Source organism: Salvia hispanica, chromosome 3, assembly GCF_023119035.1.
Source record: "Salvia hispanica cultivar TCC Black 2014 chromosome 3, UniMelb_Shisp_WGS_1.0, whole genome shotgun sequence".
Lineage (NCBI taxonomy): Eukaryota > Viridiplantae > Streptophyta > Magnoliopsida > Lamiales > Lamiaceae > Salvia > Salvia hispanica.
Window position 1 is genome coordinate 38,704,992 of NC_062967.1, and position 25,027 is coordinate 38,730,018.

The window sequence follows — 25,027 nt, forward strand, 5'->3', positions numbered from 1 at the left end:
TTATTCTAAACATAATATTTTATTGAAACGAAGTAGGTTCGACAAAAGACCATAGAATTTTCGACAAATGCACAGTTCGTCCGCACCAAACTACAGAACCAAATCTCTCTCTACCGAAGCAATGGAGATGGAATCCGGCCCCGAAAATTACATATAGATACCATGTTCATCGTCCTCCTAGGCACGTCTCCGTAAGTCCTCGTTTTCCTTGGTCACTAGCTCCACCTGCGATTGAAGAATGTTGATCATTGCTTGGGCTCTCATCACCTCAATCTTCAACGTCTCCCGCTCCATGGAGACGTTCAGGATCTCGTTCTCTAAGTTGCTGATAAATTTCAGGTACCCGGGAGGCACCGACTTCTCTAGGTTGGAGGAGTCGAATGCCAGCGTGCTCACGGGCGGGTTTTCTATCGGTTCCATTAGAGGAAACTCCAGTAGTCCGGAAGAAAAATTTGTCGTCATCATCATTGTACAAGGATCCTGGCTGGTCGTGGTTGAATCTTCGGATCCATTTGCGTGGCCTGAGTTGGGATCCTCGTCGGGCTTCCCCCTTTTGCTTTGAGATAAAGAGAGCAACTCGGGGTCTTCAGATCTCTCCCTCTTGCACATAAACTGAAGAGATTGTGTCCCTGTCGGGTTATCCGCCTGGGGAGGAGCCATCGTGAGAGGCGGAGTCTCCTGTTAACAGATCCAAGCCACATCACAACTCAAACTGGAAAATTTACATAGTAGTAGTAAAATAAGCAAGAAGAGTGCGTATAGCCTAACCCACGAACAATCAAGATCTAGGACGAAATAATACAAGAGATATACGCTAGCGAAAGCCAGTTAACTGCATTGAGCAAGATTAGATAACAAGGCTCATCTCAAATCATGCTTGAAAGACACGATTTTTATGCATTTAATAGTGATAATAAACAAGAAGGCTAATCAAGGGCTAGAACGCATACATTACAAGAATTCTAAGCTAGCGAAAACCAGTTAACTGCATTGAGCATGCTTAGATAACAAGGCTCGTCTCATAGTATCTCCCATGCATGAAAGGCGCAATTCTTAAGCATTTTCTACCGGTTTATAAGTGGAAAAAGAAGGAATGAGCGCGATTCCGTTATACAAAGAAGGAGATCAGTTTTGTGACTTGTAAATTACTTCAAATTTGCAACGACACAAATGCCATAAGCTAAATAATTGCATTTTCTGCAGTTACAAAAAGATGGAGCATACGACGAAACCAATCACGCCAGTGGTGATGCAAATCCTAAATAGGAAGCATACAAGTAAACATCTCGAAAAGAAACAAACCTGATCGAGATCAGGGCACTCGACTCGTGCTTCATCACCATTGGCCACATCATCTTCAGTGTCTCCTCCAGGCACCACCACCACTGCATCCTCGTCCCATTCCTCTTCGACAAAAGGGGCATACCTGTCCCCATTCGGGGGTCCCAGGCCGCTCTTTTGGAAGATCCTACACAGCACATACGCATCCTTTCCTCACAAAGCAACAAACTTCTCTTAACATTCCACACCTTTGCAGCTTGAGAGATTCATCAGCTTAAATCACAATCACTTGCATACCTGTATGACCCCATCCCGTTCCAGCTCTGAGTCGCAGAGCCTATACTCATGCATCACCCAATTGGTCCGCTTGCCATCAGGCGCTCGCCCGCTATGGAACACCAACGTCTTCTTCATCCCTATGGTCAGATTCTTGTGGCGCACGGCTCTATCCTTTCCAGTCGCTTTCCAGTAGCCTTTACCTGTGGCACGGTTCAGGCGAGACCCATTCCCGTACTTCCTGTCCACGGGGCTGAAGAAGTACCACTCGAGATCTCTCGTCTTCAGAGACGAGTAATCTTATCCAAACCAAACAACCACATCAAATCAGTTAGCAGTTTAGGATCACCAATTCAATAAACATCCACAATCAAGTTTTGAAATGAACAGATCAACAACTAGCTTTTCCCAAACATCATCAAATTCAATATTTTTATAATCAACTTTTTGAGATTTCTTGCACTTCACTTCACATACTAAAAGCAATATTTCGTCATCTCCTACCAATTCATCAGTAAATTCACACACTACACACAGTATCAGCAAAATCAAAACTGAGATTAACACATCCAGCAACAATAATTGATCCAAATAAGCAATATTTCATCTTCTATCAAATATTCAAATCATCAGTAAATTCACACACTACACAGTATCAGCAAAATCAAAACACAGATTAACACATAAATCGATCCAATTAACGAAATTTAGCTGCGCCAACACAACGCTACACGAAAAGATACCAAACGAATCAAAAAATCAGAAGCAAAAAATAGAAAAATTGATTGAATCTAGAGCATACCAGCGAGCTCCCAGGGCTCAGATTTGTAGACATCGATCTCAATTACAGCTTGGAACCGAAACGGCTTCCCGCAAGCCTTCCTCCTGAGGTAGTACCTGACGAGCTCCTCATCGGTGGGGTGGAACCTGAACCCCGGCGCCAGAGAAGTCGGCGGCGGCGCTCCGGCCGCCACTGCGCCAACAACCGCGGCCTCCTGTCCCATTTCCCGCAGAAGCAAATGAAATAATCAAGTGGTAATCAATTTCGCATGAGCCCCAAAAAGAAGATGGAGAGGTGAAAAGTGGGTGAGGAGGAGGATTAGAAGGCAAGAAAAGGGGGCAAGTGAAGGAGATGGATAGGGGAATTTATGGAATTGGGGTTTGGTTATTGCCCATGGATTAAGAAATGGAGGTGTGGGGAAAGGAGAGAGAGGGAGAGTGGATGCTTGCTTGACACGGAAATCGAAGATTTATCCATGGAAAAGAGGGGTGGAACGCTATAAAGTAATCTTGTTTGCTTCTTCATTGTTTTATTTTATTTTATTTTTGGGTGTAAATTAATATTGCTTGCTCTGTGGAAGAAGCCTCTCTTGATATTTTGGCTATATATACGCTTTGGATTCCATTTCATTTTTTTAAGATTCCTATTTTTTTAGAGAAAAAACAAGTATTTTTCATATTGCTTGAGTAGATTGGAGTACAATATGATGGGCGGGTTTGGCCCGAATGTGGCAATGACTCAGAGTTTTCGGCCCGGTCATTTTCTGACCCGACCGGGTGAGGTATTCAAGCACTGATAAGCCCGGCCAGACCCGACCCACCCGTTTTGCCATATATGACATACTTTATCAAAGATTGTGCTAGCTTTAGAATGCGTGGATAAACAAAAAAAGATTCAAATTACTGTTATTTGAGTATAATTTTATTTTTAGTTGAACACTGGCCTTAGTTCAATGTTGTTATTCGACCACACATATGAAGCTACCGAAGCTTAAATATGGCAGCAATCATGCATTGGCTTCTATTGTTTCGTGTCTAAGTTGGCTGAAAAATTTCATACACTAGTGAATTTGTTGGAACCGGAGGAAATTAAAAAAAAATGCTATGGAGGAAAAAAAAAAGAGTGAAATGGGGACTAAGGGTATGTACAAATAAAAGAGTTTTGGATTTAATAAAATGAAAGCAACGCCACGAGACTGTCATTGACCCACGAATAGCGTACTTAACATGCTGCAACAACTTGTAATCATTGTGATGCATTGAGTACGTAATTGCGACCGTCCTTGTATATAAAATTTAAAAATAATTGATCACACTCAACTACAACGAAGATAGAGATTTTTTATTAAATATTTCACAATATATTCGTTCATGAATATCCGATGATATTATTAAAATTAACATCTCCTTTTTGCAATTGAAAATTTTGACTTTTCATAGTTCATAGTAACTATTCATAAACCATGTCTAAATCAAAACCCACATGATTACTTGTGTATCAATTAACCCAAATAAATAACACACCACTATGAAAAGATGAGTCTCAAGTCTCAATATTCATAAATCAAAACCACTTACATTTAAACATGACAAAATACATATAAAAAATAATTAGCACTTGGAACTCGAAAGCAAGAAACCAAGTTTGACACTCCTCTTCTAAAAATGTTACTTGCAGCTATAAAAGTTGATTTGAAAGCAACACTTTTCTGACTTTTTCTTGCAAAACAAACAAAACTTTATCATTTTATAGGAGTACATGTGAAATTAATTCTCCACTTTGCTTAAGCTATCTGTAACACTAGTCTATAAAGGGAAATGAAAATTTTACATTGTGTAACACAAAATATTCAATATTGTTGTTAAATTAAATTTTATGTAACTGTTGGAAAAAGTAACGTGGGCCAATCGACTAGTTTATGTTTTATTCAATCATATCACCTTTAATTATTACACTCCTATATTGTAATGCGTATTTTTTAATATAGCATTATATAAAGAAATCAACGTAAAATGTTTATCTGAATACAATAAAATGTTTCAGGCTTTCAGTTTTGGATTTATTTTTGTCACGTTTTATTTAAGTTGATGCATGGAAACGTTGATGGTCGTTAAATTTATGTAAATTCTAGTAGGAGTAATTGTTAATTATGCATCAAATCATACACAATTAAATGAATATTTAAATATTTGAAAATAAACTCAGCTCGAGTGACTCCCACACGCGTGAACCACCAGTCAAATTTTCTGTCGTGGAAGAGGTGTACGGCCACCAAACTATGAGAGTCTGAAAAATTTAATTCCAATATAAAAAATGACAAATTAACAAAAAAATTAATAAATTTGCTCAATTTCACAACTTTTATAAATAATTAATTACTCCATATTGTAACTTTGACATTTTTTCAATTATCATATTATTTTGATTTGTGGAAAAATTATGTAAGATATGAAACTCAGAATATTTAGTCTAATCTTATAATACTCTTTTATGGAGTACTAAAATCAAGTAACTGTTGTGAGTGATATGCAAATTTATGAAAAAAATTTATAGATTTCGGCTTCTACGCTATACACAATTATTTTCCAAAAATACGAATAAAAAATGAGAAAGTTTAAAAAATGTGTTATTCCCAATTATTTGTTACAGTATTAGTATTAAATGACTACTAACTTATTACTAGAATATCAAATTTTATTCTGAATTTGATGGATATCAATTTTTATTTCTGAATTTGATGGGTTGCTTTTCCTTATAGGAGAGGTAACAGAAGCTCGGTGCACTTGCAATTGATAGTGAAGATGAAAAAAAGTTGAAATGTACATTTTGTTGGTTTTATTAACACGTCACATCTATTTTTAGAATCATAGGTTTTTCTTGTTAACTTATGCAAGATTTTAATAAGGATTGAAAACAATTTATTTATTATTTTTTCTTTTGTGACAGAGAATACTCTTTGTCCGCTATTATAAACCCTAGTTTGATCGAACACGAATTTTAAGATATATAGTAGAAAATGGATAAAAAATATTAGTAAGGGTGGATCCTACTTTTATATACTATTAATTTTATAATGAATAATGAGAGAAATAAAATTAATGGAATGTCTATTATAGTAAATAAAATATTTGTTGTTGGACGTATAAAAATTATAAAATGAAATGATTTTGGTGGACGGAGAAAGGATATATTTTTTTAAAAAAAAGAATGGTATGGAGTTAATTTAGTCAATCAAATGAAGGTAACAATTTTAGCGGGCCAAGGCCACATATCATTTTGGGCCAGCTGAATAATTACTTAGGTATTCCCTCCCTGAAAGCCCAACTTAACGTAGCCATTCATCCTATTCAATAATCAATAAATTAGTATTATAAAATCTTAATCTTTTCGCAAGTGTACCAAAATGTTGACGACCATTATGCCACATTAATCCATTCTTAGAGCTAACATTTTCAATCAACTCACAATGATACCGTAAATATTTTTTTTATTTCTCTATTTTTGAAGTAAATGGACTGATGCACGTATAGTCGAATAATAGGATATATTCCTATTTGTTAATAACATAGCTAGTAATTTTGCCTATACAATTGCTATAAACTTCAAACATAAAAAGATAATGACATTTCGCTATGGAATATTTATATAGGTCTTTATTTAATACTTTATCTTTATCCAATACAAACTTCACCCAAATTGTCTTCTTTGAAGAAATATTCTACTACTATTTGATTAAAAATAAATCCGATTCTGTCCATGGTGAAAATCATAATAAAGGCGGATTTGTTTGGACTAAGTAACATTTTTAATCCTAGTAAATCAGCCATTTCCTCAAATACACAAAACATTTTCCCAAATACAATTTTTAAAAACTTCAAGCATTAAAGGATAAAATGGCATTTCGCTATGGAATATTTATAGGTCTTAGTTGTTGGTTTCTGGATTACAAGAGATAAAAAGCCGGGCGTAATACAATCCAAAAGGAATACAAGAGAAATAACTGAAACTGAATTACAAGGAGATCGAAACTATAAACCGTAGGAAAAAAGGAAATAGCCGAGTCGAGGAGGCCTCTTTCCGCAAGACGAGATACGCCCCGGTAGTGCTCTTCGGATTGACGTTTCGTCCCCAAAGATAAAACGGCTGCGTCTCTGGTGAAGCAGCACCGCTATCAGAGCTCCGGCGAACTGGATGGAGGAGAGGGCAGAGCTTCGACAGAAGAACATTGCAGAGGGAGGAGAGAGTGTATGATGCAGAGTGTAGATTCTAGTTTTTTGTGTCAAGAATGCTAAAATGACTAGCCTATTTATAGGCCCAAGTACCAAGCCCAAAGAAATGGAGGAGAGGGCAGAGCTTCGACAGAAGAACAATGCAGAGAGAGGAGAGAGTGTATGATGCAGAGTGTAGATTTTAGTTTTTTGTGTCAAGAATGCTAAATGACTAGCCTATTTATAGGCCCAAGTACCAAGCCCAAAGAATAGCCCAAAGACCACCCAAAGACCAATTGCCAAGATCCAAGGGCACGAGGCTTGAGGCGGGCGGCGCGCGCATGTGGGCTCTTACAGACCATCTTAGTCCACTATAATTATTACATGTAATAATCCTTCTTATTAAATACTACTAGTTTAATAAGGTTGTAACTTCCAATGTGGGATAATTAACTTTTTAATTATTCTCTAAGCTTCTCTCATAGCTCATTAAGTTTGCAAGTTTGCACAACTTTAATCCATTATTTCTCACTCACCGGGAATCGGATTTGAGAAAATGAATATACCACGGTCATCTACTCCGAACGTAGACCGACACTATACCATTTAATTTCACAAAATTAAATGCCTCGTTGAAATTTATAATTGGTCAAAGTCCATTGACCTGGATAGATTCCAACATTAGTTAGGTCGAATCCACAAAAGTTGTGTATTTTTTTTTCAAATATCAATTTTATATTGGTTGCATTCCAGCCAAAGTGTGCTTGTCGTTTCATAATTATTAGTTGGTTTAGTCAGAATCATGATGATTTATTTTTGTAATTAATCTATATGAAATAATAGAAAATATAATTAACATATGAATAAATACTAATTAATCACGTATTTAGCTTCTTTAGTTAATGCCTTGAACTGAAAATGCATTTAACACAAATAGGTCCCAATCCTGTTTTATGTATTGGCTAATTATATACACCATACATATTATCTAGTTTTTTCTCATATTATGGCATATTCTTGATTGGTCAAAAATATAATATTTGATCCAAAAGTCCCATGCCATTCACAAAAGTCAAAGCTGAAAAACATATTATGGCATTTTCTTAATATTGTACTATTAATTTGTTGAAATAATAATGCTTATGTATTAGATTATATCATTACCCGATACCCATTAATTATACATTAACATTTAAAAGTGGACTAAATAATAGTCCAAATTCCAATTTTATATATTTCTCATGAAATTCTATTTGATCCCGGAAATCTTATGTAGTCAACAATAATTTAGTCGATCTCAATTGAACAGTCAACACACAAATATATGTAAATCCAAGAAAACATTTTATCAATTTTAATTTGGTGAGTTATAAAAAATTTATACTTCCTCGACACTATAAAAACGGTGCATGGAGTGTTTATTAAAAGCTGAATACACAATACTACCAAAACAAGAATCATGTTTACTAATCGCAACCATGGGTTTTTCTCTATTTTAATCACTTCGTTAATCTTGAATTACTCATGCTTTTGCGTCGCAACAAAATCAATCAATACTACATCACGTAACTCCTTCTCCGAAGCTATTGCCACGTGGTATGGGGCCCCCACCGGAGCGGGAAGCGGTAATATGTCCAATGTGTTTTCAACACCGTTTCATTCGAGCTATCCATCCCTTCTACTTTTATAATCTGTCCCAATTGAAGTGATTCATTTATTATTTATTACTACATTTTTCCCATATTTTTTTTCTCTTTCATAAGATGGGGGAGCTTGTGGTTTGGCACGTGACATACAAAGCCATCCTTACCACGGTTTCGTTTCTGCTGGAAATAACAAGTTATATAAATCAGGAGCAGGCTGTGGGACTTGTTATGAGGTAATGTATTTTCCTTGCTAACTATTATAATATCCTTAAAAAAAGAATCTATCCAAGAAGATTATTCTAACAAGAGAGATACTATTTGATCTATAAACTTGTACTAGCTAGTCTATATCTGATAAAATGGGATTGATCAATTTTATGTCCACAGTTGCATACGTTTAAAAAGTAGTTAAATGACATGAAATTTATGTATATATATTTTGTTAGGTGAAATGCAGATATAACAAAGCTTGTTCACAACGGGCAATTAAAGTAACAATTACAGATGAATGTCCCGGTTCATGCAACGACGATGGCATTCACTTCGACTTAAGTGGAAAAGCCTTTGGAGCTTTGGCATATTCTGGCCAAGAAGACAACTTGAGAAATGCAGGAAAGATCATGGTTCAATATAGGAGGTACTATATAAGCATCATAAGCAATTTCATTACACACCAATTAGTAATTTTAAGTTAGAATTTAATAAACTTCTATTATATGTCACCGATTGTGAGAAATGATTGACCCAATAACATCTGTATATCTTTAGCCGAAACAGAATAATCGACCCAACAATATATATGGACTTTAAATTTGACCCAATTTTTTGAAGGACTAGTTTAATCGACAAGAAAAAGTCCAAAAACTCCAAAATGCACCATGGGATGACTAGAAAATAGGGGGGGTTGGACATACCTGATCAGGGAAAAGTCCAACTCCACTAGAATTTGATTTGTCTCTAATTTTTCAGTGAAAGATATCGTACTAGCTCTCACAAAATCTAACATTACGATCTTCATTTGTTTTGTGATCAGGGTAAAATGCAATTACAAATCAAATATAAAATTTAGAATCGACTCCGGATCAAATCCTTACTATCTAGCCTTTGTGGTGGGGAATTTGAATGGATATGGTGATGTTGCTCGTGTTGAGTTGAAACCTTCAAACTCGGATTGGGTGCCAATGCAGAGATCTTGGGGAGTTACGTGGAAAGCTGATTTGAAGGATTCACAAAAAGGTCCTTTCTCAATAAGGATTATTGGATCAATAAACAGAGCTTCAGTTATAGCATATAATGTCATTCCTTATAATTGGAAGGCTGGACAATATTATTATTCCAGTGTTAATTTTTGAGTTATTTCCATTGGTTTTTATTTGAGGAATGGATACTATTAACATATTATAATTATAAGTAGTTATTTAGTACATTGGTTTTTATTTGCGAGAAACCAATTTTGTCGTTGGAATTTTACTCTTTAAGTCATAACCTCACATGTTAGAGGATAGCTATTATTTTGTTCTGAAAATTAAGTTGATACAGTTGCTAAAGGTTAGAAATAAAATTGAGAAATTACTATTAAAGTTAAAGTTGGAATAAAGATGATTTAAAAAGGGATAGATTCAATTATATACCCAAAAAGCCAACCATATTTTGACTCCAAATAAAATTTTCTATTAATACTATCTTCATTATGTAAAAAATTATTTAGTCTGTTACCATATACTATAATAAAATTTTACCCTAACAAAATACTTGTAATTCAGAAACACATTCGAGAAGGCAAATGCATCAATATAGTTAACCATTTCTCAAGTTCACACCCAGCGTTATTAATTCACACATTAAAATCAGTGAACAAACTCACAGTTTTGGTTCTTTAATTTTTTAATTTTATAAAGTCTAATAAATAAAATTTATGTTGATCTAAAGCTAATTTAACTCATTAGTATTTCAATTAAACTAGAATTTTGGCTACTTAAGTCAAATATTTAGTTCACTACTTGCATATGTTTTGCATTGTTTTTGGCTATTGAGTTTTTGGTTAACTCTGCTTAAATTAATTTCAGTCATATTATTAACGTAATTTTTTTAAAAAAACAAAGAATTGAAAGTGAAATCTTACCCCTGAAGTATTGGGCGTGGATTTTGGAAGGGATTTAGAAGAATGATTGCAATAAATTAGAATTATATAACTCTATAAACCCCATTTTCTAGCATTTAATATACTCCTATGTATGGATAAAATATCATTTACAACCTCTAAATCCTTTCCTAGATAAAAAAATATCTTCATGAACTGATGATAATTACAGACGGATTTAGTTTATGAGTGATAGTGTATATTTATGTATAGTGTATATTTACACAAATTTGAGAAAATTATAGTATAAAGTTAACATGAAATCAACCCTATAAATACGAGTACTAGCTAGGTAAAACACATATGAATTACTTCAAGCAATTGATTGTTTAGGTCACCATGTCCATTTCTAACAACTATAGTCGTTTCACTAGTATCTTATTATTGATTTTGTTTGTCTCAAATGATTTATGCCTTTGCATTCCTTCGAAATTATTGAATGCTACACTCAATGAAGATGGTTTCTCACCGGCGGTGGCGACTTGGTACGGCAGCCCCACTGGAGCAGGAAGTGGTAATAATTTTATTTTAGTCTAAATTTATTTTATTTGATATGGAATATATATGTAAATTAATTTGATTTAATTTTGTAGGTGGAGCTTGTGGTTTGGAAAATGATGTGAATGATGCTCCTTACTATGGCATGATTTCAGCCGGAAATGGCAATTTATTCCGATCCGGTGCTGGTTGTGGGACTTGTTTTCTGGTAATTATGATTTATTTTTCCTATATATAGAGAGAGAGAATGACAAATAAATTATTTTATAATATTGCTGATTTTTTTATAATATTGCTGATTTAATTATAGGTGAAATGCACAAATAATCCAGCTTGTTCAGGATCTCCAATTCATGTGACAATTACAGACGAATGCCCTGGCCTTTGTAATAATGACAATATTCACTTTGACTTAAGTGGAAAAGCTTTTGGTTATTTAGCAAAAACTGGCCATGAAGATGAGTTGAGAAACGCAGGAAGGATCGACATTCAATATACTAGGTAGAGAAGACCATTTAAATTATAGAAAATTGTTTGTCGGTGCAGTTTAGGGCTTTATTTTAGTTTGTGTTTGTCTTATGTGATTTCTTCCATTTAGCTTTATTTTATGCTCCTTATTTGATCAAAATTGTTAGAAACCCCTTTTACATTTGGGTTTCGGTTGGTTTATATTTGTCTTTCCTCTCATTAAATGTGATTTTATGCTTATTTTATCTATCTTAGGGCCTTGGTTAGTTTGTGTTTGCTTTTGCGTGAGTTCTTTTTAGTTTTTAATTTATGTTTATTTTATTAAATAGTTAGAGATCACCTTTATAGTTTAGGGCTTTGGCTTAGTTTGTGTTTGTCTTCGTGCTATTTTGTTATTTGTGATTTTATGCTTATTTTATCTAAATAATTAGATAGTGCTTTCATGGTTATGCAGTGTGCAATGCTATTACGATTTTAAAATAGCAGTGAAGATTGACTCGGGGTCTAACCCTTACTACTTAGCCATGGCTGTGGAGAATGTGAATGGGGATGGTGAGATCGATCGAATCGACATAACGGCTCAAGGATGGAAATCATGGGCACCTATGCAACGTAATTGGGGCGAGACCTGGAAATTTGATGTGCCATCCGGAACCACTGGACCATTTTCAATTAGGTTTACCGATCGCAGTTCAAGATCAGTTGTGGCTTATAACGTCATACCAAGCAATTGGGTTCCAGGAAAAAAATATTATTCAAATACTAATTTCCCTTGATCAATTCGATCTCTAGTTTTGAATTTTAGATTTTTAATTTTAGATAGTTAGGGTTATGTCAAATCAATTATATGATGATTTGTATTGTTTGGAAGTCTTATTTTGGACTTATTTAACATAATATAAATGCAAGTTGTCTTTTTCCAGGAGTGGTTAGTCGTTCACTTAAATGACATAGTATTAAATAATTCTACTTATCAATAACAACCTACATGCATAATTAGCATTTAGATTTTTAGCAAACCCACAGAATGAACAAAATAAAGATTACATTTTTATTGCGACCCACAATTTTGAAAACGCGCCCACTTTCAACATTCTATTTTTATTGAAATTTTGATTTATTAATCTTCATTCAAAAGTTTTACTTTCAAATTAATATTACCGACGTAATAATTACATTCATGCTTTTTACTGATTGATTTTTTTTTTATCTTTTCTATTTTTTTTATAATTTAAATTTTGGTTGAATTAATTTGCATTCATGCTTTATAGGAATTTAATCCTTATAAAAATTGATAAACATATAGATCACTTACGAATATAAATATTCTTAAAAACCAGCTCAAGATAATAAAACCTAAAAACTCTAATTATTATATAACGTGATATTTTGGCCTCAAAATTCTAGTTTCCGATTTGATTGTTTTACAACTTTTTGGTTGATGATGTTATCAATACTGTGAGACTTAATGGACCATATTTGATTTAATGGTGTCTTGGGCTTTCTTGTTTTAGGTCCAATGACTTATTAATTCGAGGCCCATGTGTTTGGCCCGGTTGGTGGATGCCTTACTTACTAGAGCCGCTGGATTGCTGCCACGTTGCAACTCCAAGCGGATCGCCTCTCTACACCGTTGAATGTCTTGTGTGTTTGTTGTGTGAGAGTTAATTAGAGTGTCTCTCTAGTTTCCACTCTAATTCGACAATATACATTCTCTCTCTCCAGCTCTCTCTTTCTCTCTCTGGCGATTCTAGGGTTTCTTCCTTCCTTCGTCATTGATCTTCTCTTCGGTGAAATCACTAGCAGAGGCAACCTCTTCGGTTCCCTTGCAAAGTCCAGTGCTAGGTTTGACTTCACTGTCGAATCTGCTAAGCTGGAGGCAATTTCATTGTGTTCTTGTGAGGATCTGTGAGTTCGTGAGTTCTAGAGGTGTTATCTCGGTGTAAAGGAGGCTGTGCGTGTTGAGACGACAACGTTGGTAGCAATCAGTGAGGTCTTGGTAGATCTCTGATTCAGACGGTTTCACTACACTCATTTGGATAAATCAGTGTGATTGAGGAGGTCCTTGGCCCGGAGCATAGTCACATTGTGACTTGAGCCATATCCGCAAATCTCTGATTTCTTTGTCTCTTCTAAGATCGATTTAGACTCTTCGGAGTCTTGTGCTATTATACTAACCGGTCTATCTTAGTGTGCAGATTTCCTATTGGTGATAGCTTGAAGTCCAGATTGGTTGAAGATCTTGGATTAGCTAGGGTTCCAATTAGGGTTTGCAATCTGTAATAGATAGATAGATAGTGTTAGAGATTGTTTGTAATCTTGTTCTTGATTGCTTGTACTTGGCTTGTAACTTCTGAGATTAGACATCTCAGAGCTCAATCAATAAAAGAAGTCCCGGTAATTAGTGAATCCCGAGTGATCTGATCCTTACAAATACTTTGTAATAATTAAACAATTCTTCAATTTGTTAAATAGTTGACGCCATATATATAATTTTCCATTTCCTATACCGACAACAAGCTTCTCATTATGATTTAAGCCTTATAAAAAGGATAAACACATGGATCACTTAAGAATATATATACTAGATTTGTGTTAAAATGACAACTCCTGTTAAAATGACAACGTGACAACGCTTATACAGCAATATTATTAACGCTACACAGCAATATTCAATACGGTAGACAGCAATCTATAGATTGCTGTATAGTGTGTCGGATATTGCTGTTCAAGAAAAATTGCTGTTTAAAGAACAGCAGATTGCTGCCCGTCTTTTTCCGAATTTTTTTTTTGCCACGTGGCAGCTTATTATTCGTCCACGTGTACAAATGATTGGCTAGAAATGGTGATATGGTGTTATTTTAAGGGGTGGTGGCACCCTAACATGCCCCTATATATACTATTCTTAAAAGTTAGCTCCAGATAATAAAAATAAAAACACCAATTATTATATAAAATGATATTTTGACCACAAAATACAAGTTTCCGATAATTTGATTATGTTATCAAAAATTTTTAATACAAAAGTTTTAAAAGTTATTCAATGAGATTGTAATATCTAATCATTGTAATATAACCCTTGGTTAAGAATGGGTTGTATGCTTTAATTACACGAGATTGTTCTATTTGTTAAATAGTTGATCGCTATATATATAATTTTCCATTCCCTATACCGACAACAAGCTACTTATTATGATTTATGTTCATTGATTTTCCTTTTGTCAATCCTCATTTATGATATCAAGATTTGATTAGTTTCATCAACCGAATATATTAATAGGGTTACTAGTCTAGTCTTTCTCCCATCACTATAAAATGTAATTATGCATGAGCTTTAATCTTATTTCAAAATAAACATACAATACACTCCAATTAACATGAAAGATTACACAATTACCATCCTATTTCTTTTCATAATTTCTTCCCATAACTTTCAAGTAACTATAGCATGCATTATTACGGTCAAATATTTCTCAGCTCATATATCCAATAAGCTAAAGTTGCAATGTTTATCCAAAGATGATGATTTAGGAAATCATACCTTTAGTTTGCCAGGATTTAGGAAATCATACCCTTAATTCTCAAGTTCAATTTTCGTATATAATTTCCATTAGAGTTTATTTTGATCCCTTTTTTTTGGGTTTCTTGACACAATTTTAATGATTGCATTTTTTTTATCTTACTTTTCAAAAAATATAATTGAAATTTGACTAAATAATCTTCATTTTCAAAGGTTTTACTTCCAAATTAATGTTGCCGGTGTAAGAATTATATTCATGTTTTTTACTGATTGAATTTTTTTTTATCTTTTCTATTTTTTGTTGTATATAGTTTAAATAATTTGCATTCAAAAGTTTTTCTTCCACATAATTTTATTAGTTTATAAGAATCCTTAACTTTTATCACGAATTTATTCCCTATAAAAATTGATAAACACATAGATCATTTAAGAATATAAATATTCTTAAGAATCGTCTCAGGTAATAAAAAATAAAAACCCCAATTTTTATATAACGTGACATTTTTGGCCTCAAAATTCCAGTTTCCGATTCGATTATGTTTTACAACGTTTTCATTGACGATGTTATCAAATATTATTTAATAAACAATTCTTCATAAGATTATAATTTCTAATCACTTATTCTTGGTGAAGAATGGGTTGCATGGTTTAATTACACGAGACTGTTCTATTTGTTGCATAGTTAATCGCCATATAAATTTTCCATTTTCTAAACCGACAACGAGTTATAATGATTTATGTTCATAGATTTTTCTTTTGCCAATCCTCATTTACAATAATCAAGATATAATTAATTTCGTCAACCGAATATATTAATAGGGTTACAAATCTAGTCTTTCTCCATCACTATAAAAAGGGTTCATGGAGTATATTTGGATAAACACACATTCAATATAACAAGACAACAATCATGTTAACTAATCGCAGCTATAATCTTTTCTCTATTTTAATTAATTTGTTAGTCTTGAATCACTCGTGCTTTAGCATAGAATTAAATAATGTTAAAGCAAAGGGTCCCTTCCACAACGGTGCTGCCACGTGGTATGGCCCGCCCGACGGAGCCGGAAGTGGTAATCGAACATTTTAACTACGACTCAAGTGATCAATTTCTTTTCGGCATGGGATTTATTGCCTTTTAAATTGAGCAATTGAATTTTAATAAGAAATGTTGGGATAAAGATTGTTATATCGTTATATATATTTAACTTAATTATTACTATTTCATAAGATGGGGGAGCTTGTGGCTTTGGACCTGATGTAAACCATGCTCCCTACTATGGTTACATTTCTGCTGGAAATAACAACTTATTTAAATCCGGAGCTGGCTGCGGAACTTGTTATGAGGTAATGCATCCGTCCACCAAAAATAGAGCTGTTGGACAAAAATAAAACCTAACTCTAGCTATTTTTATGTCCACAGTTACATACATTAAAAAAAATAATTAGATGACATGCAATAACCTTATTAATATGTATTGGCAGGTGAAGTGCATAGATAACCCTGCTTGTTCAAAAAAGGCAATTAAAGTAACAATTACAGACGAGTGTGCCGGTTGCCATGACGCTGCCATGCACTTCGATTTAAGTGGAAGAGCTTTTGGAGCTTTGGCAAATCCTGGCCAAGAAAACAACTTGAGGAATGCCGGCAAGATCAGTCTTCAGTATAGAAGGTATGCTTCAATTAATGAGACTAATTATAACATAACAATCTCCACTAATTTGTTGTTGTGATTAGGGTAAAATGCAACTACAAATCAAACATAAAATTCAAAATTGATCCGGGGTCAAATCCTTACTATCTAGCCTTTGTGGTGGAGAATTTGAATGGATATGGTGAAATTTCTCGTATTGATCTGCAACCTTCAAACTCGGATTGGGTGCCAATGCAAAGATCTTGGGGAGTTACATGGAAATCCGATTTGAGAAATGCACAAAAAGGTCCTTTCTCAGTTAGGATCACTGGACCGGGAAACAATGAATCGATTACCGCATACAACGCCATTGCTAATGACTGGCAAACTGGAAAATTCTATTTCTCCGAGAGTAATCTTTGATCATACTACTATAAATTATTCAAAATGAGTACTTATGTATACATTGCTTTTTATTCGAGGGGTGAAAAACCCTTTTATTATCAAATGTAATGAATAAATAAATTATTTTCCGTGTTAACTCCATTAATTCATCTATGTGATTATATTATTTTCTTCTTTTGGCCAAATCGTGAACCATGATCATATGATATTTAGTGATTTTTATCAAATTTATCACAACCTCTACGTACAATTAATCAATTCTTATCGCAAGTTTTAGCCATTGTTGTGTCAATTATATACATATCCCAATTTTTTCATTGAAATTTTACTCCAACCATTACAAGCCATGTTGGAGAATAACCTACCAACTGCCAAAGGTTGGAAACAAATTAAACTGATAATTTTATATAGCAAGATAGTAAGGGTTAGACCCCGAGTCAATCTTTACTGCTATTTTAAAGTCGTAGTGGCATTCCACACTGCATAACCGCAAAACAGTCTCTAATTATTTAGATAAAATAAGCATAAACTATGGTTGTGGAGAATGTGAAACGGAGATGGTGAGATTGATCGAATTGACATATCGGCTCAAGGATGGAAATCATGGGCGCCTATGCAACGTAATTGGGGCGAGACTTGGAAATTTGATGTGCCATCTCCCTTTTCAATTAGTTTTACCAATCGCAGTTCAAGATCAGTTGTGGCTTATAACCTGATACCGTGGAATTGAGCTCCGGGGAAAAAATATTATTCAAATACAAATTTCCCTTGATGAATTCGATCTCAGCTTGCTTTTTGTTTTAGATAGATAGGGTTATGTAGGAAGTCAATTAGCTCAATAATATGAGCTGGTATTCCAATTCGAATTGATGATGATTTTTATTGTTTTACATCCTTATTTTGGTAGTATCAATATAAATGCAAGTTGATTCAGAAAAAAAAGATATGTATTTGTCCCAAATTGTAAGTTTTTAGCCTTTTTCCACCAGCATTGGTAAGTCGTTCACTTGAATGAAATATTAAATGATTCTACAAATCAACGTCATTTCGAAAATAACCTTATTACAATAAATCAGTAAATTTGAAAACGAGAATGCATGCATAATTAGAACGCCCACAGCATGAACAAAATCAAGATTGCATTTTTAATTGCGACCACACACGAGCCCACATTCAAGTAAAGATTTAGAGCACACAATGAAATTAACTCAATGATCATTCATAGTTGAATGATTGCATCATGAAATTAAGAACTAATAATTTAAAGAATTGTTTAGTAGTATAACAATTCGATTTGTAATTTTGATCACCATAGCTTTTCAACTTAGAATAAACGGGGAATTAGCCACGGTAAAACCAATTCAAAAGATATTTTTGTTTGTAGGGGAGAAAGTTTAATTTTGACAAAATGGAAAAAGAATTATTTCATTCTTGTTAGTGTGGAAAAATAAATTATGCGACTATATAATGTAATGTATGTTAATCTACAGAATCAATTACGTAGATATAGTAAATCATTTCCTGAATGTGTAAATATTGAATTGAAAAAATTAATCTTTCTTACATGATCATAGACTGATAGAAGGATAACTATGTTATACTATTAAATTAATTTATAATTACAAATATGCATTAAATGTAAAATATCTAAAATTTCCAATTAGGTATATACCACATTTTATGTAAATTTATCAGTACTCTAAATTAAAATCATGTAACTCTATCAGCCCCCATTTTCAGGCATTTTATATTACTATATTTGGAAAAAATGTCAACTTCCAAACTAAGAAAATATCTTCATGGACTGATGATGATTACTTACGGAAATAATTATAAAGGAGTATTATACATGTTTGACAAAATTATATACTAAAATTATCACAAAATCGACCCTATAAATAAGAGTATAGCTAAGTAAGACACATACTACTAAATTACTCCAACGACTAAATTAATTAGGTCACCATGTCCATTTCTAACAACTACAGTGGTTTCATTAGTATTTTATTATTGATTTTGTTTGTCTCTAATAAGTTATGCCTTTGCATGCCTTCGAAATTATTGAATGCTACACTCTACGGAGGTGGTTTCTCACCGGCGGTGGCGACTTGGTACGGCAGCCCCACCGGATCAGGAAGTGGTAATAATATAAATTTAGTATATAAATTTTTTAATTTGAAATTAACAATGTTGGTTAATTTTTATTATTTTTTATAGGTGGAGCTTGTGGTTTGGGCAATGATGTGATATATGCTCCTTACAACGGCATGATTGCTGCCGGAAATGGGAATTTATTCCGATCAGGAGGTGGTTGTGGGACTTGTTTTATGGTAATTGTGATTTTTTTTAAAAACTATATGTACATAGATTGAAAAAATCTTTAGTTTTTCTGATATTATTGATCATTATAGGTGAAATGCACAAATAATCCAGCTTGTTCGGGATTTCCAATTCATGTGACAATTACAGACGAATGCCCTGGCCTTTGCAATAATGACCGTATTCACTTTGACTTAAGTGGAAAAGCTTTTGGTTATTTAGCAAAAGCTGGGCGTGAAGAAGAGCTGAGAAAAGCAGGAAGGATTGATATTCAATATACTAGGCAAATCCTCTCACCCTAAAAACTTTTTACTACTGTAGTTTCGGTTTTTCCATTTACTTTGCGTTCATCTTCGTTTGATTTCTTCCTTTAGTTTTAGTTTTTATTTTTTGCTTATTTAATCTAAATTGTTAGAGATCACTTTTGTAGTTTAGGACAGTAATTGTGATTTTATGCTTATTTTGTCTTGTTCGATAGAGATTGACTTTTTTTACGATTTGCAGTGTGCAATGCCATTACAACTCTAAAATAGCAGTGAAGATTGACTCGGGATCTAACCGTTACTACGTAGCCATGTCTGTCGAGAATGTGAACGGAGATGGTGAGATCAATCGAATTGACATATTGGCTCAAGGATGGAAATCGTGGGCATCTATGCAACGTAAATGGGGCGAGACTTGGAAATTTGATGTGCCATCTGGAGCCACTGGACCTTTTTCAATTAAGTTTACCGATCGCACTTCAAGAGTAGTGTTAAATTCTCTAAATTCTGTCCCACATCGACTTGGTGATGATCCAATCTAATCTATATAAGTGTGAATAACCCTCCCCCTTATGAGGCCTTTTAAGGGGTGAGTGGCCCATTTCTAATAAGTAGCTGTGGCTTATAACCTCATACCAAGAAATTGGGCTCCAGGACAAAAATATTATTCAAATACCAATTTCCCTTGATCAATTCGATCTTTAGATAAGTTACGCTTATGTAGGAAGTGAATTAGCTCAATAATATGCGCTGCTCTTCCAATTCAATTATATAAATGCACGTTGATCCTGCTCTTCCAATTCAATTATATAAATGCACGTTGATCCACTTAGCCTTTTTTCTGCAGAGATTCTACAAATTAAACAATAAAATGAAAAGGAAATGCATAATTAGAATACCCACAAAATGAACCAAATCAAGATTACATTTTTAATTGCGACCCACTATCAAGATTCGAACTTTATTTACCCAAAATCAAAACCCTTGAAAAAAAATGCCGCGCAAAATGATAATTGACTCGACAGTCGATTCGAAGTGGGTGCCCACAGTCAAATGTACAATAATCTCAATGAAAACGATATATTTGTACCATGTGGATTGGAAGGGGAATCCTCCGATCCACAAACAATAGATATATTGTTGTTCGGTACGGGTTTTAATGTAGAATTGGTAAAGTAAGAGAGATAGGAGAAAAAGTAGGTAAAGTAAGAGAGATAAGGAGAAAAAGTGAGTAAAGTATGAGAAAGGGAAGAAAAAGTGGGAAAAGTATGAGAGATAAACTTTCCATTTTTAGAAAGTGATCTATTTTTTGTGGACGTCCCAAAATGGTAAAAGTGATCTATTTTTTGTGGATGGAGGGAGTATATGAATAATGGGTTCAAGAAAGGGTAGCTTTGGGGTCAACTATGATTACTCTTTTAAGGCTCTGTTGATTGGGGATTCTGCTGTAGGAAAGAGCAGTCTTTTGCTCAGTTTCATCTCCAACTGCCATCAGTTTCCTCATGAGCTCTCTCCTACTATTGGTATGTTGTGTGTGTGAGATTCACTATTGGGCTAATTGTGTTTTTGTTGTGAATCAGATAATTCTAGTTTTTTTATGATAAAGTTTGGTTCTTGAATTCTTGTGACGTGTATTGACATGATAGTGTTAGGGGTGATGTTTAGAATATTTTGTGATTTATACTTGGAATTTCCTATCAGAATTTGTGCCTTTTGAAGTTTATTGTGTGGTCTTAAAATTTGATCATTTAGGGGCAGATTGTTTTGAAGTTTCCAGCAAATGGTTTGAAGGTTATTGTTGAAGCTGGATGTGTTAGTGTTGTATGGTTTGATGGCCTCAAACTTGATCATTTAAGGTGGTAGAGGAATCGTGTTTGATGTTGGTAGATTGTTTTGGGTTCTCTGTTTATGTTTGTTGGATTTTTCAGGAGTGGATTTCAACATAAAACTGCTTGAAAAAGGCTAAAACTAACAATTTGGGATACATAAATAATTTCACTGCTTCTCCTTATTAATGAGGTCTATCATACTTTTAAAAGCCTTATTGTTAGAGAAATTATATATGTTTTTGCTAAATTTTGATTGGAATTAGTACAATCAGAAGAAGATGATAGTTGTCACTTTTATCTAATAAGGATTGCTTCTCTTTGATCAAGATAATAAGAATGAATAAGAAATTGGGATTCATTAGGTTTATGTTGGTGAGAATATGGTTGTGGTTGAAGTGTCTTTTCCAAAAGGTTCCTGCTATTTAGTTGAAAGTTGTGTTCCTTATTTATGACAGTTAATTTCATATTATGTGAGATCGAATTTTGTCAGAGATAAAATGGAAACTCCAATGTTGATGGGGATCGTTATGACAGTTCTACGAAGAATTTGTAGAAAACGTGTCGGCTGAAAGAAATTGTGATTGAGAAGCCTGATTGTCGAATCTTTTCATCACATATGCCTTTGTTTGGTACACAAAAAAATGGGACATCAAATTACATTACTCTTGTAGTCATAGATTTCTTTGGTACACAATGAAGTTCATTGCCTTTTATCTACTCATTCTCTTATTCTTTGTAAATGGAATATAGCAAATTGTGTTGATCTGTCAGTTGCATTTGGTTTTTGTCTTGGCTTTAAGAACTGAAATATATATATGGTGCTCATGCTTTGCACTTGAGTGGTGTCAGTATATGCTGTTTTACTATCATATTGACACTCATAATGATTTTGGCTTGTCAGTTAATAAGAACACTGGCAAATATGATTTTGAGAAAAAGTTTTACATAAAATTCAATAGCAAATGCAATAGAAAAAAATAGTGATCAAGTGACCTATAAGCTATCTATTTTATATTGTATATTTATAGGGTTTCAGAGCCAATAAAAACTACTCCAAGAAAGAAACGTTTGGGGCAAAAATTTAGGACTATAATTCCAAAAACTTATAACTCCAAAAGCCGTTGAAAATTGGCTCAAGGAAGAAGAGAACGGAGCAATAAATATTGTCCATATTAAATTTGTTGTACATTAATGTTAGAAGAAACAGCTGTCAACATTTATCACGTGTTGATATAACAATTTTTTATGAAAGGAGTTTTGTACATTTAGTTTATTAGTAAATAAAAGAATTTAAGTATTTTAAATATATTTAACAGCTGCATTTCAGGATACGGAACCATGTACTCCCTATGTCTCATAAAAGTTGACTCACTTCATTCCGTGGACCCGTTTTAAAAAGATCGTAATAAATAGTTAAAATGGATAAGTAGTAAAGTAAATTTGAAATTAATGTAGAGAAGACTCTTATCTACGTTATTCTCGATTTTAATTTTAATATTTATCCATTCTAACTATTTATTACGATTTTTTCAAAATAAGTGAGTGCACAAAATGAAGTGACTCAACTTGCATGGGACATAGGAAGTACTATTTTAGAATGTCAAAGTTTTCTTATCTTTTTATTAAATTAATATAGTAGTACTACATTAATTATATTATAAATCATAATCCCCTGTTATATTTAAATTGTGTATTATATTGTTGATACATACTGTATATTTGTAGGCTTTAATTATAGCCCATCAAAACTGTCAAAAACGTATATATGGTGCAAACATTTAGTGCTATAAATATTCAAAATATAGATTCAATATAGCATAAGAAAAATCATGTTCACTAATAGCAGCTATAATCTTTTCTCTATTTTAATTAGTTTGTTAATTTTCAATCACTCGTGCTTTTGCATCGAATTAATCAATGTTACTGCAGCCAGCAACTCATTCTACAACGGTGTTGCCACGTGGTATGGGCCCCCAGACGGAGCCGGAAGTGGTAATCCAACGTCTTACTAGTTCCATGTTCATTGAGTCATTTTTTAATTTTAAAAAATTCTCAATTGATTATTTTTATTTTTGATAATAAATAATAATCTTTTTTATTTTATCCTTTCTCCATCTTTATAATAGTAGTAGTACTTTATTGTCTTCTACGTAGTACCATTTTATTTTTCCTCTCCACATTAAAAATATTAAGCATCTTTTTCTTAATTTTTGTGTCCAAAAAACCTAGCTATTGCTCACAGAAAGAAGAAAAATGTTATAATGTTATTTATTAAATTATAATAATATGTTTTTTTAACTATTTTATAAGATGGGGGAGCTTGTGGCTTGGGATATGATATAGAAAATGATCCCTATTATGGTTTCATTTCTGCTGGAAATAACAACTTATTTAAATCCGGAGCTGGCTGCGGAGCTTGTTATGAGGTAATGTATCCTGGTCACGAAAAATAGAGGTGTTACGCAAAAAATAAAATCTAAGTCTAGCTATTTTTATGTCCAAAGTTACATACATTAAAAAAAAAAATTAGAAGGCATGCAATGACCTTATTAATATGTATTTGTAGGTGAAGTGCGTGTATAACAATGCTTGTTCAAAAAAGGCAATTAGAGTAACAATTACAGACGAGTGTCCCGGTTCATGCAATGACGATGACATTCACTTCGATTTAAGTGGAAAAGCTTTTGGGGCTTTGGCATATCCTGGCCAAGAATACAACTTGAGGAATGCCGGCAGGATCAGTCTTCAGTATAGAAGGTACGCTTTAATTAATGAGACGAAATGTAGCTCCCGTGAAATCTAACAATCTCCGTTTTTGCTGTTGTGATCAGGGTAAAATGCAACTACAAGTCAAACGTAAAATTCAAAATTGTTCCAGGGTCAAATCCTTACTATCTAGCCTTTGTGGTGGAGGCTTTGAATGGATATGGTGATATTGCTAGTGTTGAACTGCAACCTTCAAACTCAAATTGGGTGTCAATGCAAAGATCTTTCGGAGCCACATGGAAAGCTGATTTGAAATATGCACAAAAAGGTCCTTTTTCTGTAAGAATCACTGGACCTGAAAGCAGAGCATCGATTACCGCATACAACGTCATCCCTTACGATTGGAAAATTGGACAATTCTATTACTCCAATGTTAATTTTTGATCATACCACTATTATATATTCAAAATAAGTACTTATTTACATTGCCTTGTACTCGAGGTGTGCAAAAATGTCAATCCCTTCTCATTATTGAATGTAATGAATTAATAAAATATTTTCTTTGAGAACTCCGTTCCTCTATGTGATTAGATATTTTTCTTCTTTTGGCCGAATCGTGAACCATGATCATATGATATTTAGTGATTTTATGAAATTTATACAACTTTTTTTTAATTGATCACAACCTCTCTATGCGTACAATTTATCAATATTTATTGCAAGTTTTAGCCATTGTTGTGTAAAATAAGAGAAAGGTAAAAAATTGGATAAAGTAGGAGAAAGAAAAAAAAAAGAAAAAGTAAGAGAGGGGGGAGAAAAGGTGGATGTATGAGAGAATATTTTCTTTTTTGAAATGAGACTATTTTTCGTGGACATTCTAAAATGATAAAATTGAACTATTTTTCATGAACGGAAGGAGCACTATGTATGGATAAAACATCATTCACAACTTCCAAATCCATTCCTAGATAAAAAAAAATAAGTATATAAAATATCATTCACAACATCCAAATCCTTTCCTAGATAAAAAAATATCTTCATAAACTGATGAATAAT

The 25,027-nt window shown here is 33.5% G+C and overlaps 6 protein-coding genes across 6 annotated transcripts; 5 read left to right on the plus strand and 1 right to left on the minus strand.

The window, feature by feature from the left end:
• LOC125214589 (NAC domain containing protein 52-like) lies at window positions 1–2,823 on the minus strand. Its single transcript, XM_048115679.1, has 4 exons — window positions 2,360–2,823; window positions 1,579–1,856; window positions 1,303–1,488; window positions 1–678 (listed from the first exon to the last, which is right to left on the minus strand). Exons 1-4 carry the CDS (start codon window positions 2,559–2,561, stop codon window positions 178–180), a joined length of 1,167 nt encoding a protein of 388 aa, XP_047971636.1. The 5' UTR covers window positions 2,562–2,823; the 3' UTR covers window positions 1–177.
• Window positions 2,824–8,005: 5,182 nt separating this feature from the next.
• On the plus strand, window positions 8,006–9,544 carry LOC125210109 (expansin-B6-like). Its single transcript, XM_048109688.1, has 4 exons — window positions 8,006–8,171; window positions 8,310–8,425; window positions 8,639–8,829; window positions 9,226–9,544. The coding sequence occupies exons 1-4, from the start codon at window positions 8,006–8,008 to the stop codon at window positions 9,542–9,544; spliced, it is 792 nt and encodes a 263-aa protein (XP_047965645.1).
• A 1,127-nt stretch (window positions 9,545–10,671) lies between these two features.
• LOC125210110 (expansin-B4-like) lies at window positions 10,672–12,074 on the plus strand. The gene is made up of 4 exons (XM_048109689.1): window positions 10,672–10,846; window positions 10,926–11,038; window positions 11,141–11,331; window positions 11,753–12,074. The coding sequence occupies exons 1-4, from the start codon at window positions 10,672–10,674 to the stop codon at window positions 12,072–12,074; spliced, it is 801 nt and encodes a 266-aa protein (XP_047965646.1).
• Window positions 12,075–12,200: 126 nt separating this feature from the next.
• On the plus strand, window positions 12,201–16,872 carry LOC125210111 (expansin-B6-like). Its single transcript, XM_048109690.1, has 7 exons — window positions 12,201–12,226; window positions 13,024–13,206; window positions 13,497–13,577; window positions 15,803–15,888; window positions 16,047–16,162; window positions 16,301–16,488; window positions 16,554–16,872. Exons 1-7 carry the CDS (start codon window positions 12,201–12,203, stop codon window positions 16,870–16,872), a joined length of 999 nt encoding a protein of 332 aa, XP_047965647.1.
• Window positions 16,873–18,900: 2,028 nt separating this feature from the next.
• Window positions 18,901–20,125, plus strand: LOC125210112 (putative expansin-B14). The gene is made up of 5 exons (XM_048109691.1): window positions 18,901–18,994; window positions 19,072–19,184; window positions 19,266–19,456; window positions 19,678–19,910; window positions 20,049–20,125. Exons 1-5 carry the CDS (start codon window positions 18,901–18,903, stop codon window positions 20,123–20,125), a joined length of 708 nt encoding a protein of 235 aa, XP_047965648.1.
• Window positions 20,126–20,808: 683 nt separating this feature from the next.
• LOC125210114 (expansin-B6-like) lies at window positions 20,809–24,462 on the plus strand. The gene is made up of 4 exons (XM_048109692.1): window positions 20,809–20,959; window positions 23,576–23,691; window positions 23,832–24,022; window positions 24,097–24,462. Exons 1-4 carry the CDS (start codon window positions 20,809–20,811, stop codon window positions 24,413–24,415), a joined length of 777 nt encoding a protein of 258 aa, XP_047965649.1. The 3' UTR covers window positions 24,416–24,462.
• Window positions 24,463–25,027: the final 565 nt, after the last annotated feature.

Bases quoted from the DNA above. Each gene is read 5' to 3' on its own strand.
- LOC125210112 (XM_048109691.1), top strand. From the start codon at position 18,901: ATGCCTTCGAAATTATTGAATGCTACACTCTACGGAGGTGGTTTCTCA. The intron at 19,457-19,677 runs GCAAATCCTCTC...TACGATTTGCAG, and splicing joins ATTGATATTCAATATACTAG to TGTGCAATGCCATTACAACT. The intron at 19,911-20,048 runs GCACTTCAAGAG...ATTTCTAATAAG, and splicing joins TTCAATTAAGTTTACCGATC to TAGCTGTGGCTTATAACCTC.
- LOC125210111 (XM_048109690.1), top strand. From the start codon at position 12,201: ATGCAAGTTGTCTTTTTCCAGGAGTG. The intron at 13,207-13,496 runs GTGAGTTCGTGA...CTTAGTGTGCAG, and splicing joins TTGTGTTCTTGTGAGGATCT to ATTTCCTATTGGTGATAGCT. The intron at 16,489-16,553 runs GTATGCTTCAAT...TGTTGTGATTAG, and splicing joins ATCAGTCTTCAGTATAGAAG to GGTAAAATGCAACTACAAAT.
- LOC125210109 (XM_048109688.1), top strand. From the start codon at position 8,006: ATGTTTACTAATCGCAACCATGGGTTTTTCTCTATTTTAATCACTTCG. The intron at 8,172-8,309 runs GTAATATGTCCA...CTCTTTCATAAG, and splicing joins CCCCACCGGAGCGGGAAGCG to ATGGGGGAGCTTGTGGTTTG. The intron at 8,426-8,638 runs GTAATGTATTTT...ATATTTTGTTAG, and splicing joins GCTGTGGGACTTGTTATGAG to GTGAAATGCAGATATAACAA.
- LOC125210114 (XM_048109692.1), top strand. From the start codon at position 20,809: ATGGGTTCAAGAAAGGGTAGCTTTGGGGTCAACTATGATTACTCTTTT. The intron at 20,960-23,575 runs GTATGTTGTGTG...CTATTTTATAAG, and splicing joins TGAGCTCTCTCCTACTATTG to ATGGGGGAGCTTGTGGCTTG. The intron at 24,023-24,096 runs GTACGCTTTAAT...TGTTGTGATCAG, and splicing joins ATCAGTCTTCAGTATAGAAG to GGTAAAATGCAACTACAAGT.
- LOC125214589 (XM_048115679.1), bottom strand. From the start codon at position 2,561: ATGGGACAGGAGGCCGCGGTTGTTGGCGCAGTGGCGGCCGGAGCGCCG. The intron at 1,857-2,359 runs GTATGCTCTAGA...GGTTTGGATAAG, and splicing joins TGAGCCCTGGGAGCTCGCTG to ATTACTCGTCTCTGAAGACG. The intron at 679-1,302 runs GTTTGTTTCTTT...ATCTGTTAACAG, and splicing joins AGTGCCCTGATCTCGATCAG to GAGACTCCGCCTCTCACGAT.
- LOC125210110 (XM_048109689.1), top strand. From the start codon at position 10,672: ATGTCCATTTCTAACAACTATAGTCGTTTCACTAGTATCTTATTATTG. The intron at 11,039-11,140 runs GTAATTATGATT...ATTTAATTATAG, and splicing joins GTTGTGGGACTTGTTTTCTG to GTGAAATGCACAAATAATCC. The intron at 11,332-11,752 runs GTAGAGAAGACC...ATGGTTATGCAG, and splicing joins ATCGACATTCAATATACTAG to TGTGCAATGCTATTACGATT.